The sequence below is a fragment of the Dryobates pubescens genome, chromosome 4, assembly GCF_014839835.1.
Source record: "Dryobates pubescens isolate bDryPub1 chromosome 4, bDryPub1.pri, whole genome shotgun sequence".
Classification (NCBI taxonomy): Eukaryota; Metazoa; Chordata; class Aves; order Piciformes; family Picidae; genus Dryobates; species Dryobates pubescens.
Window position 1 is genome coordinate 17,334,516 of NC_071615.1, and position 13,217 is coordinate 17,347,732.

Here is a 13,217-nt window from a genome sequence, read left to right on the forward strand (position 1 = left end):
TCTCCTCTCTCCCAGCTCAAAGCCATTGGCCCTGGGCCTGGCACTCCCAGCCCTTGTCCCAAGTCCCTCCCCAGCTCTCCTGGAGCCCTTCAGGTCCTGGGAGGCTGCTCTGAGGTCTCCCTGCAGCCTTCTCCTCTCCAGGCTGCACGGCCCCAGCTCTCCCAGCCTGGCCCCACAGGGGAGGTTCTGCAGCCCCCTGAACAGCCAGCACCAACTTTAGGCAGGCAGCCAACTGTCTCAAGAGCCCTGCAAGCACCAGCTTTTGCTTGCAGGCCTCACTTCTTCTGAGGGTGACTCCTCATGTCTCCCCCTGTATCCCACCAAAGGCAGGCTGCCTCCTCTTCCTCTTCCCATGGAGCTCATTCTGCTTTCCCTGAGCTCCACACAGCCCCAGGCCAGCAGCAGACACTCACACTCTCTCTTCCAGCTTCTGCTGCTGCCAGTCATAGGTTTTCTTCAGCTTCTCAAGCTCCCCTTTGATGTGATCCTGGTCTCCAGGCAACTGCAGGACACAGAAAGAGGAAGATGAGATGAGCTCAGAGAGGGAGTTGGGATGGGGAATGCACCCAGAGGGGTCTGGGAAGGCTCCAGGGAAGGAGACTCCACAACCTCTCTGGGCAGCCTGCTCCAGGCCTCTGGCAGCCTCCCAGGGCAGAAGTTCCTCCTCCTGTTGGGGTGGAACCTCCTGGGCTGCAGTTTCCATCACTGCCCCTTGGCCTATCCCAGGGCACAGTGAGCAGAGCCTGGCCCTGGCCCTTCCTTCCTGACCCCCAGCCCTCAGCTATTGATAGACATTGATCAGATCCCTCCCAGCCTTCTCCTCTCCAGACTGAACCCCCCCAGGGCTCTCAGCCTCTCCTCCCCAGGCAGTGCTGCAGTCCCTGCAGCATCCTTGGAGCCTCCCTTGGCTTCTCTGCAGCAGCTCCCTGTGCCTCCTGAGCTGGGGAGCCCAGAGCTGGCTGCAAGCTTCCAGGGGAGGTCTCAGCAGGGCAGGGCAGAGGGGGAGGAGAAGCTCCCTGGCCCTGCTGGCCACACTCTGCTGAATGCCCCCCAGGACCCCCTTGGCCTCCTTGGCCCCCAGGGCACATTGCTGTGCCCTGCAGCCCTTGCTGCCCCCCAGCACTCCCCAGGCCCTGCTCCACAGGGCTGAAGTGAGGAGAGCCTCCAGCTGGGCAGGGGCAGAGTGGGGCAGGGCTGGGGTTAATGGGAGCACCCCAGGGCCCAGCAGCAGCAGTGTGTGAGCTGGAGGCAGGGCACTGGCAGCTCACAGAGTCCCTCTGCCAGGGGAAACCCTCACACTGAGAGGCACATCCCCAGCAGGAGCTGCCTGGGGTGGGAGCAGCTGGTTTTGCAGGGCTGCAGATGGGAAGGGGGCAGGGAGCAGCTTGGGTCCTTCATCACCCTCAGCCTTCTCCAGCATCAGCCAGAGGAAAAGAAGTGCCCTCTGCTCTGGGAGGCCTTTAAACTCCTGCCTCTGTTCATCCAGGGCACCACAGCTGCTCTCTCCCACCCCTCTGCAGTTACTCCAGGCTCCTTTTGTAGCTGCACAGCTTAACAACAGCAAAGAATGTAAACCAGCTGAAGGCACAAAACCCCTCCACAAAAGGCAGGACAGGAGCAGGATCACCAGGAGCAGATCCCCCCCTGTGCCTCCCCAAGGGAGCCAGCAGCAGATCCCCCCCCACACTCACGTTTGCCTCCAGCTCCTGCTGCTGGTGTTCAGAGGGAGCTGCTTCCTCTGCCTGGTTTGAGCAGGAGACAGAAGGTGCCTGTTAGATCTCTGCTGGCCAAGGAGCTGCTGGGAGGGCAGGGAGGTGAGGTCCTCACCTTCACCCTCCGAGCAGAGTCACGGCGCAGCCTGGCTCTGGCTCTTCCCAGCTCAGCAGAGGCCTCCCCAGCCATGGCTGTGGGGTGGTTGCTCTCTGTGTGGGGAAGGCTGCCCCTGCTCTTGGCCAGGCTGAGCAGCTCTGTGCTGAGCTCTTCATTCTTCACCACCTGCCAGGTGAAAGGAGAAGGGAAGGAGGCTGATGAAGGCTGCTCAGCACATTGCTGCTGCTCCTGGGGTGTACATGAGGCAGGAGCTCATGGCCCCCCCCGGCAGCAAGCCTGAGCTCCTGCTTCTGCCCCTGATGGCCAAAGCTATCAGTGATGGAAAGGCACAGAACCACCCCCAGGCACCTGGGTGCTTCATGCAAACCCAGAATCAGTTGGGTTGGAAGAGGCCTTTAAGGTCATGGAGTCCAACCATGCTCTGACTCTACCAAGGCTGAGGCTAAGCCAAGGCCCTCAGCACCACAGCCACACAGCTCTGAGTCCCTTCCAGGGAGGGGGTCTCCACCACCCCCCTGGGCAGCCTGGGCCAGGCCTGGACAGCCCTCAAGGGGAAGAAATTGTTCCTCATGGCCAACCTAAACCTCCCCTGGGGCAGCTTGAGGCCATTGCCTCTTGTCCTGTCTCTTGTTCCTAGGGAGCAGAGCCCAAGCCCCAGCTGGCTGCAGCCTCCTCTCAGGGAGCTGCAGAGAGCAAGGAGGTCTCCCTCAGCCTCCTCTTCTCCAGCCTCACCCCCCCCAGCTCCCTCAGCTGCTCCTCCCCAGCCCTCTTCTCCAGACCCTTCCCCAGCTCTCTTGCCCTTCTCTGGCCCTGCTCCAGCTCCTCAATGTCCTTCTTGGAATGAAAGGCCCAGAACTGAACCCAGGATTTGAGCTGTGGCCTCAGCACTGCCCAGCCCAGGGGCACAACCCCTGCCCTGCTCCTGCTGCCACCAGCCAGGATGCTGTTGTCCTCCTTGGCCACCTGTAACCTCACTCCCTCTGGCCACCTCACTCCCCTTCAGCTCCAGATCCCGGTGCACCTCTCCATCCTGACCTCCCTCCTGTGCCCTCCCTTCCCAGAGCTCATTGGGATGCCCAACAGCTGTGAAGGAGTGCTGGCCACCATGATGTGAGGGAAGGGCCTCATCTCCATGGTGGAAGCCTCCTGCCTGGAGGTGTTTGCAGCCAGGCTGGAGGTGGCTGTGAGCAACCTGCTGCGGTATGAGGTGTCCCTGGCCATGGCAGGGGGTTGGAGCTGGCTGAGCCTTGAGCTCCCTTCCAGCCCTGACAGTGCTGTGACTCCATGATCCCTCTGTGCTGAGAGCAGCCAGCTCTCTGCAGTGGGGCTGGGAAGCATCCCTGCAGCAGCAGCAGCAGCAGCAGCAGCAGCCAGCCCACAGCCCTGTGTAGGCAGCCAGCTTCAAAGCCCTGCTGGTGCAGAGTGACAGCGTTCCCAAAAGAGGAAGAGGAGCTGAATGAGCACAGCTCTGTTACAGGTGATCTGCCAGCAACACTGGGGGGAATTCATGTCCCCCGGGAGGGTTTCTCTGTAGCTCACAAAGCTCTGATGAGGTTTATGGCTGGGGACAAGCTTGAGTAATTGTTACCATGGCAGTGAATCGGGAGGATGGGAGGCAGAGGTCATCTGAGTCATCCGTGGAGAGAATAGCTTATCAAAAGATAGCACAGGGTGGGCTGGGGGAGAGAGGAGAGGAGAAAAAGAGGCTGACAAAGAGGTGAGAGGTGCAGCTGTGAAAGCTGCCAGCCAGGCAGAGGCAGCCCCCTGCTCCTTCCCCCGCCCCGCAGCCGCCCAGCGGCGGGCAGAGCGGAGGGGGCTCACGGCAGCCCCCGGGCAGCAGGTTCCGCTCCAGCAGAGGTAGCCCCGGGGCCGGGCCGGCCCTCGCTGGCTGCCCTGCGCCCCCCAGCCCTGGCCTGGCTCTGCGGGTCTCCCCGCAGCACGGCGCTGAGCCGTCTGGGTCGCCTCCAGGAGCCCGGCTTTGTGCAGCCAGCCAGAGGCTGAGGAAGAAAGGAGGAGGAGGAGGAGGAGGAGGAAACCGGGAGGGGAGGAAAGGTCAGAGCCTTGAAAGGGAAGAATTTACAGCGAGCCGGAGAACAGGCAGCAAGAGCCGGGCTGGCATCCTCCCGGGGGGCAGCTCCCTGCTCCTCGGCTGCGGCAGCCGCGGCGCCGTGCGTGCAGCCAGCCCCACAATGGCAGCAGGGACAGCGCGGGGACCAGCCAGGGGGGCTGGGGCCGGCCCCGGCCAAGGGGCCGTGAATGAGCTCCCCGGGCTGCCTCTGCACCCAGCAGCCATGACAACATATTGGCAGGGTCACAAGTAGCACTTGTAATTGGGAATGTGTAAAGGGCTCATTGTCTGCCCTCAGAAGGGAGCTGGGGGGGGGGCAGAACCCCAGGCTGCTTTTCCCATTTCCTTTGGGAAAGTCCACACTGGGGAAATAATGAGCAAGAGGCCCAGGCTGTGACGAGGCCCAGCCTGCCAAGCTGGAGCCTCTTGTGCCTCAGGCAGGGATAGGCAGGAGCTGGAGCCAAGAACCTGCGGTGAGCCTCTCAGCCTGTGCATTACAGATGCCCAGCAGCCTGGCAGGGGCTGGAAGGGAGCTCTGGACTCCCCCAGCCCAAGCCCCTGCCCCAGCAGGGCACCCACAGCACCCTGCCCAGCAGCACAGTGCCCAGGGGGGGTTGGAAGCTCTCTACACCACAACCTCTCTGGGCAGCCTGCTCCAGGCCCTGAGTGCTCCTGTGCACAGGAGAGGTCCCCAGGAGGTCCCCTCCAGGATGTCTGCCATTCCCAAGCCTTGCTCTGTTCCAGGAACAGCGAATTTCCCCCTGGCAGGGCTGTTCTGAGGCAAGCCAGGTGCTTGCCTCGGCCAGGAAGCAGGGGGGAAGCTGCAGGCCAGCCAGTTCCCCTCACTGCCATGGGCTGCTGTGCTCAGCTGTGCTCAAAGAGCCACAGAATGGCTCAGGTTGGAAGGGAGCTCAGAGAGCATCTGCTCCAACCCCCTGCCATGCCCAGGGGCAGCTCTCAGCTAGACCTGGCTGCTCAGGGCCTCATCCAGCCTGGCCTTCAGCACCCCCAGGCAGGAGGCAGCCACAGCCTCCCTGGGCAGCCTGGGCCAGGCCTCCAGCAGCCTCACCCCAAACAACTTTCTCCTCCTGCTCAGCTCCAACCTCCTGCCTGACACTTGCTGCCCCTTGCCCCTTGTGCTGGCCCTGGGCAGCACTCAGCAGAGCCTGGCCCCAGCCTCTTGCCCCCCACAGCTCCTTTAGCTCTTGCTGAGCATTGCTCAGCTGCCCTCTGGGGCTGCTCTGCTGCAGGCTCTCAGCCCCAGGGCTCTCAGCCTTTGCTGCTTCCAGAGCTGCTCCAGGCCCCTCAGCAGCTCTGCAGCCTCCAGCACTTCTCTGTCTCTCTGAGGTTACAGCCAAGGAGTTCACCTTTGGCTTCTGGACCCTGCTCCACCACATCCTCAGGATGCTGTCTGGGCACAGAGCTCCTTCCCTGTGCTTCCAGGTCCTGCAGCACCCCAGGGTCCCTGTGAAAGCAGCCTGCTGCTGCTGCTCACCTGCTCAACCCATCCTTCAGAGGCTTCAACCACCTGAGAAGATCTCAGCTTTGACAAACATCTTGCACCCCCCTGGGGATGAGCAGCCAGCAGGCTTGTTGAATGCTGAGCTGTGCCTCAGCAGCAGGCTGGCAGTAGGCTGCATGTGCCCTGCCTCGTGCTCTGGCAGCACCCAGCACAGCTTCACACCCTGCCAGCAGCTGAGCTCCCCTCCTCCAGAGCCACTGCCATGGCTCAGCTGGGGGGAGGCAGACAGGAGCTGCCCAACAGCCACTAACTCACTGCAACTGCAGCAGGATGGTCCTGAGCTCCTGTCCTGATTGTGAGCTCCTATCACGGAATGGGTTGGAAGGGACCTTAAAAGCTCATCCAGCTCCAAGCCCCTGCCATGGGCAGGGACCCCTCCCACCAGCACAGCTTGCTCAGGGCCTCATCCAGCCTGGCCCTCAACACCTCCAGGCAGGAGGTAGCCACAGCCTCCCTAGGCAGCCTGTGCCAGAGTCTCCCCAGCCTCACTGCAAGGAATTTCTTCCTCCTCTCCACTCTCAGTCTCCTCTCTCCCAGCTCAAAGCCATTGGCCCTGGGCCTGGCACTCCCAGCCCTTGTCCCAAGTCCCTCCCCAGCTCTCCTGGAGCCCTTCAGGTACTGGGAGGCTGCTCTGAGGTCTGCCTGCAGCCTTCTCTTCTCCAGGCTGCACAGCCCCAGCTCTCCCAGCCTGGCCCCACAGGGGAGGTTCTGCAGCCTCTGCTCATCTCTGTGGCCTCCTCTGGTCCCTCTCCAGCAGCTCCAGGTCCTTCCTGTGCTGGGGGCCCCAGAGCTGGAGGCAGTGCTGCCAGTGGGGCCTGAGCAGAGCAGAGCAGAGGGGCAGGATCCCCTCACATGCTCCTCTCCTGGAGCTCAGCAGAGCAGAGCAGAGGGGCAGGATCCCCTCACATGCTCCTCTCCTGGAGCTCAGCAGAGCAGAGCAGAGGGGCAGAATCCCCTCACATGCTCCTCTCCTGGAGCTCAGCAGAGCAGAGCAGAGGGGCAGAATCCCCTCACATGCTCCTCTCCTGGAGCTCAGCAGAGCAGAGCAGAGGGGCAGGATCCCCTCTCATGCTCCTCTCCTGGAGCTCAGCAGAGCAGAGCAGAGGGGCAGGATCCCCTCACATGCTCCTCTCCTGGAGCTCAGCAGAGCAGAGCAGAGGGGCAGGATCCCCTCACATGCTCCTCTCCTGGAGCTCAGCAGAGCAGTGCTCCCCAGGGCCATGGCTCAGCACAGACTTGGGAGTTGGACTCCAGGGCCTCAAAGGTCTTTTCCAAGTGGAACGCTTGCATGAAGCTCCCAAGGCAGAGTGGGCACTGCAGAACTGGGTCAGCACATCTGGCTCCAGCCTCTCATCCCCCAGCAGGGCAGAGCAGCTCCCTCGGCTGAGCTGCCTGCTGGGGGGGCAGGCTGCAGGGTGTCACTCATCTGCTCCAGCTCCAAGAGAAGCAGGAGGGGGAAGGAGGCAGGGAGGGAGGCAGGGAGGGAAGAGAGGAAGACCTCTTGAAGTTGCTGTGTTTTAGCCAAAGACAGGCACGATCCTGGCTCCAGGAGCTGGAGCTGCCGACTGCTGAGCCCCCAGCGAGCAGAGGGTCTGAGGGAGCTCTCGGCAAGCCGCTCGCATGGGGAGGCTTTGTGAAGCTGCTGCCCCCCAGAGCAGGCAGGGCCCTTCCCCCGGAGCCCGCAGCGGCTCCAGCCCGGCCCCGCCGCCCGCGCAAGCCATGCAGAAGAAAGGCAAACAAAGGCTGGTGGCGGCCGGGGGGCCCCGTGCCCAGCCCCGCCGTGACCCCCTCCCCCCCGCCACCGAGGGGCTCTGCGCTGGCTGGAGAGAAAGGCTGTGCCAGCAGGGTGCCCCCCGGAGCGCCGGGGTCAGCGTGGGCTCCGCACAGCCTGCCGAGATGGGCAGGGGGAGAGGGGCAGCGGGGGGAGAGGAGGAGTGGGGGGAGAGAAGGAGCAGGGGGAGCAGGGGGAGAGGGGCAGCAGGGGGAGGGGGCAGAAGGGGGAGAGGAGGAGTGTGGGGAGAGGGGCAGGAGGGGGAGAGGAGGAGGGGGGGGAGAGGGGCAGGAGGGGGAGAGGGGCAGGAGGGGGAGAGGAGGAGTGGGGGGAGAGGGGCAGCAGGGGGTGAGGGGCAGCAGGGGGAGAGGGGCAGTGGGGGCAGAGGAGCAGGGGGAGAGGAGGAGTGGGGGGAGAGGGGCAGCGGGGGGAGAGAAGGAGCAGGGGGAGAAGAGGAGGAGGGGGAGAGAAGCAGCGGGGGGGAGAGGGGGAGCAGGGGGAGCAGGGAGAGAGAGGCAGCAGGGGGAGAGGGGCAGTGGGGGCAGAGGAGGAGCAGGGGGAGAGGAGGAGCAGGGGGAGAGGGGCAGCTGGGGGAGAGGGGCAGCAGGGTGCAGGGCAGCTCTGGGCACTCCAGTCCTGCACAAAGTGAAGTCCTGGACACAGGCACTGTGAGGAGCAGCTGAGGGAGCTGGGGGGGGTTGAGCCTGGAGAAGAGGAGGCTGAGGGAGACCTCCTTGCTCTCTGCAGCTCCCTGAGAGGAGGCTGCAGCCAGCTGGGGCTTGGGCTCTGCTCCCTAGGAACAAGGGACAGGATGAGAGGAAACAGCCTCAGGTTGCCCCAGGGGAGGTTTAGGTTGGCCATGAAGAAAGAATTTCTTCCCCTTGAGGGCTGTCCAGGCCTGGAAGGCACTGCCCAGGGCAGTGGTGCAGTCCCCATCCCTGCAGGGGTTCAAGCAATGTGTGGCCATGGCACTTGGGGATATACTTTAGTGGCCATGGAGGGGCTGGGTGGAAGGCTGAACCCCATCATCTGAGAGCTCTTTTCCAACCAGGTGCTTCTCTGCTCCTGTGGCCAAGCTGTGCTGTCTGACAGCTCACAAACCCTCTTGGAGCTGAGCTCTGACATGGACATAATGTGGAGTGAAAAGCTCAAATGATCAGCCTCAGGTAGCCATAGAATCACAGCCTCAGGCCAGCCATGAGGAGCCTGTTTGGAAACCAAGCTGACCTGGATGGAAGAGCAAAGCTTTGGTAGCAGTCCCCCAGGTAACTTCAGCAGATCCTGCCAGGAAGTGAAAGCAAACTGCCTGGGAAGGTAGACTTGGGGTAAGGATCACAGACTGGCTCAGGTTGGAAGAGACCCCAGAGATCATCTCCTCCATCCCCCTGCCATGGGCAGAGACCCCTCTCACCAGCACAGCTTGCTTAAGGCCTGGCCTTCAGCACCCCCAGGCAGGAGGCAGCCACAGCCTCCCTGGGCAGCCTGGGCCAGAGGCTCCCCAGCCTCCCACTCCACAACTTCTTCCTCAGCTCCACTCTAACCCTGCTCTGCCTCAGCTCCAAACCCTTCCCCCTTGGCCTGGCTCAGACCCCCTCAGCAAAAGTTCCTCTGCAGCCTTCCTGCAGGATCCCTTCAGGTGCTGGCAGCAGCTCTGAGGAGCCCCTGGAGCCTTCTCCTCTGCAGGCTGCACAGCCCCAGCTCCCTCAGCCTGTGCTCCCAGCAGAGCTGCTCCAGCCCTGGCAGCATCTCTGGGGCCTCCTCTGGCCTCTCTGCAGCAGCTCTGTGTCCTTCTGCTGCTGGGGCCAGCAGAGCTGGAGGCAGGGTTGGAGGTGAGGTCTGAGCAGAGCAGAGCCCAGGGGCAGGATCCCCTCTGCTGCCCTCTGCCCACCCTGCTCCTGGGATGATCTGGGACAAGAGACAGCAACTCACAAGCGCCTGGAGCTCAGGTTAGGGTGGGGAGGAGTCAAGGAGCCTGCAGATGGCCTCACCTCCCGCTCCAGCTGTTTGCTTAGGGCCAGGTAATTGCCTTTCAGAGCGATGTACTCCTCGGCCAGCTCCTGCCGCCGGCCCTGCAGCGCCTGCAGCTGCTCCCGCAGGGCACTGCGCTCCCTGCTGCCCTGCCGGCGGCAGCGCTCCAGCTCCGCCGCTCGCTGCTCCAGCGCCAGCACCTGCACAGGGACAGCACAACGCAGCCACGGCACAGCGCAGCAGCAACGCAGAGCATGGCTTTGGCCAAGCAGCTCCTGGCAGGCTAGGGCTTAGAGACATCCCAGGCAGGGTGAGGCTGGAAGGGAGCTCGGGAGCTCCCCCAGCCCAAGCCCTGCCCCAGCAGGGCACCCCCAGCACCCTGCCCAGCAGCACAGTGCCCAGGGGGGGTTGGAAGCTCTCCACACCAGGACACTCCACAACCTCTCTGGGCAGCCTGCTCCAGGCCTCCAACAGCCTCACCCCAAACAACTTTCTCCTCCTGCTCAGCTCCAACCTCCTGCCTGACACTTGCTGCCCCTTGCCCCTTGTGCTGGCCCTGGGCAGCACTCAGCAGAGCCTGGCCCCAGCCTCCTGCCCCCCACAGCTCCTTTAGCTCTTGCTGAGCATTGCTCAGCTGCCCTCTGGGGCTGCTCTTCTGCAGGCTCTCAGCCCCAGGGCTCTCAGCCTTTGCTGCTCCCAGAGCTGCTCCAGGCCCCTCAGCAGCTCTGCAGCCTGCCCTGGACTCTCTCCAGCACTTCTCTGTCTCTCCTGAACTGGGAAGCCCAGAGGTGGACCCAGGAGGACTGCAGCTGTGGCCTGACCAGGGCAGAGCAGCCCTAATGGCCTTCTCCTGCTCTCCTTTCCCACACAGGGAGTCTCTCTCTTGCTGTGGTGCCTGCTGGTGGATCCCAGCCTTGGTTCCCTCCCCAGCCAGCAGACACTGACAGCCCTTGGCAGTTGTCCTCTCCTGGAATTCTCTTCCTGCTGGACACACTCCTCCTGGGGGGGAGGTCTTGGGCAGCCCTCTGTGCTGCAGTCATGCCTCACAGGAAGCTTCCTGAGCACCCTCACAGAGAAGTTGTTTCTCCTCCTGTTTAGGTGGGGATGAGGTTGATGATGTGGGGGACAGCAAGGGGGACACCACTGCTCTGGCTAAAGCCAGGAGAAGCCAAGCAAAGCCAAAGTGGATCTGCAGGTGTGGAGATCAGTCCTGGCAGAGCTGCAAACTGCTCCTTCCCACTCCTGGGCACCTTCCTTACCTTGTTTTTCAGCTCAAAGTTCTCCATCTCGTACTGCTCCTTCATTTTGTTTGCCTCAATCTGGACATCAAGGAGGTCTTTGGCCATCTAGGAGAGAGAAAGGACCTTAGCAAGGGCAAGGACAGCCCCTGAGGCCAGTGGAACTCCTCCAGCAGGCTGTGCTGGGGAAGGTGAGCACAGCACAGCTCAGGGCCAGGGTTTAGTGCTGGGATGAGGGTTGGAGCTGATGATCTTGGAGGCCTTTTCCAGCTGAAGTGACTCTAACAAACACAGCCCTGGAAGGAAGGTCCACTACTTCCCACCACATCTGTCACTGCACAGCTGCTGGCTTCACAGCTCACCTCTCTCCTGTATTTCTCCAGGGGGTTGGCTTTACCTTCAGTTTTTCCTCCTCACTGAAGCCCACCCTGGCAGGCAGGTCTGGTCTGGAGCCATTCAGCTTCCCTGGCCTCTCCTGCAGGTCTCTGAGCTGCTTCAGCTCCTCTCCCCTGTCCTGCAGCTTCACCTAGAGACACAGAGAGAAGCTTGGAGCCAGCCAGCAGAGCCATCCTGGCCCCCAGGCTCTGCTCTCAGCACTGGAGGCAAAGCCTGGCACCTGCAGCTCTTCAGAGCTTCTCCAGAGTGCAGCAGGGATCCTCAGCTGCCATTTCCCTCTTGCAATTAGGATTTCATCTGCAGAGGGCTCCCAGCTCTCTGGGCAGCCTGGCACAGGCTCTCCCCACCCTCAGCACCAAACCTTTCTCCCTTCTCTCCACTCTCAGTCTCCCTCTTGCAGTTCCAACCATCCCCCCTTGGCCTGCCCCAACAGGCCCTGCTCAGCAGGCTGTCCCCAGCTCTCTCCTGGCCTCTTGAAGCACTGCAAGGCCCCCAGGAGGTCTCCCTGGAGCCTTCTCCTCTGCAGGCTGCACAACCCCAACCCTCCCAGCCTGGCCTCCCAGCAGAGGGCTTCCAGCCTCCCAGCACTGCTGTGGCCTCCTCTGGCCCTGCTCCAGCAGCTCCCTGGCTGTGCTGAGGGCTCCAGAGCTGCCCCAGCCCTGCAGGGGAGGTCTCAGCAGAGGGGCAGAATCCCCTCCCTGGAGCTGGGAAGGGGCTGCAGACCCTCACACACCCACGAGGAGCTCTCTCCCAGTACTCACATCCTCATTCTCTGCACCACTTCCCACATCCATCTGCTTGGAGGTCAGAAGCTCTGCAGGGGCTCAGGCAGGGACTGCAGAGCCAAGGAAGGCTCTGGGGAGCTCCAAGGCAGGAACCTTCCCCTCGAGGTCCTGCCTGTTGCTATCAACTTTGGTTACCAGAGGGTGTGGAAGGCATCCCCACGGGGTTTAAGGTGGAGCCGCTGGTTGCAGCCGCTCCAGGAGCTGCTAGGGGCTTGTCAGGAGGCTTCTGCATGCCTCAGGCAGCACACAGCAAGCTCAGCAGACACCCCCAGGGCAGCCATGCTGCAGGTACCACTCTTTAGCTTGTGGCCTGTGCCCCAAGGCCAGCTGCAGGGTGACCTCCCTCTGTGTTGCAGGAAGCTTTGGGGCATTTAAGATCTGATTCACTCCTTCATTAATTCATTCATCCAGCCATCTGCTCTGAGACCCTCCAGCAGCATCTCACCAACTCACTTCTAGGCAGCTTCCTCCTCATCCCTCCTGTCTCCTGTGCCCATGATGCATCCAAAGGGCACCAGGAGCTTTGAGCTCCAAGCAGCTTCAGCTGGTGACAGGAAATCATAGGATCATGGCCTGGGTTGGGTTGGAAGGGACCTTCCAAGCTCACCCAGTGCAAGCCCTGCAGCCAGCAGGGACAGCTGCAGCCACAGCAGGCTGCTCCCAGCCCCAACCAACCTGCCCTGCACTGCTGCCAGCCATGGGGCAGCTCCCAGCTCTCTGGGCAGCCTGGCACAGGCTCTCCCCACCCTCAGCACCAAACCTTTCTCCCTTCTCTCCACTCTCAGTCTCCCTCTTGCAGTTCCAACCATCCCCCCTTGGCCTGCCCCAACAGGCCCTGCTCAGCAGTCTGTCCCCAGCTCTCTTCTGTCCCCTTGAAGCCCTGCAAGGCCACCAGGAGGTCTCCCTGGAGCCTTCTCCTCTGCAGGCTGCACAACCCCAACCCTCCCAGCCTGGCCTCCCAGCCTGGCCTCCCAGCAGAGGGCTTCCAGCCTCCCAGCACTGCTGTGGCCTCCCCTGGCCCTGCTCCAGCAGCTCCCTGGCTGTGCTGAGGGCTCCAGAGCTGCCCCAGCACTGCAGGGGAGGTCTCAGCAGGCACAGCAGAGGGGCAGAATCCCCTCCCTGCCCCTGCTGCCCACACTGCTGGGGCTCAGCCCAGGCCAGGCTGGGTCTGGGCTGGCAGCACTCAGTGCCAGCTCCTGGCCAGCTCTGCACCCCCAGCACCCCCAAGGCCTTCCCCCTTTGATCCTTCCCACCAGAGATGCTGGATGGAAGACTTCACAGCAAAGACCACACTGAACACTCTGCCCAGCCCTGCCAGCTCTAAGCTGGTTTGTGCTGCTCTGCACACTGCTGCTGACCCCAGCAACCACCCAGCCCTGCATGGGACAGCTCCCAGGGCCCTGCACAACGAGCACAGCCTCCAAGAGAGAGGGAAACGGTGAGCTGGAGGCTTTGAGACCTTGGTGAGGGAGATGGAGAGCTGGAGAAGGCTTTGAGACCTTGGTGAGGGAGATGGAGAGCTGGAGAAGGCTTTGAGACCTTGGTGAGAGAGATGGAGATCTGGAGAAGGCTTTGAGACCTTGGTGAGAGAGATGGAGAGCTGGAGAAGGCTTTGAGACCTTGGTGAGAGAGATGGAGA

At 62.5% G+C, this 13,217-nt stretch overlaps 1 protein-coding gene across 1 annotated transcript in view; it reads right to left on the reverse strand.

Annotated features, from left to right (window-relative positions):
• CCDC78 (coiled-coil domain containing 78) overlaps window positions 1-11,587 on the reverse strand; it is a 53,208-nt gene extending 41,621 nt beyond the window's left edge. Inside the window, exons 1-7 of the mRNA XM_054161259.1 lie at window positions 11,555-11,587; window positions 10,795-10,923; window positions 10,419-10,505; window positions 9,180-9,359; window positions 1,828-1,995; window positions 1,692-1,742; window positions 414-502 (exon numbers count right to left, since the gene is read on the reverse strand). Coding sequence (XP_054017234.1) covers window positions 414-502; window positions 1,692-1,742; window positions 1,828-1,995; window positions 9,180-9,359; window positions 10,419-10,505; window positions 10,795-10,923; window positions 11,555-11,587 — 737 coding nt within the window. The remainder of the gene's footprint in view (window positions 1-413; window positions 503-1,691; window positions 1,743-1,827; window positions 1,996-9,179; window positions 9,360-10,418; window positions 10,506-10,794; window positions 10,924-11,554) is intronic.
• Window positions 11,588-13,217: the final 1,630 nt, after the last annotated feature.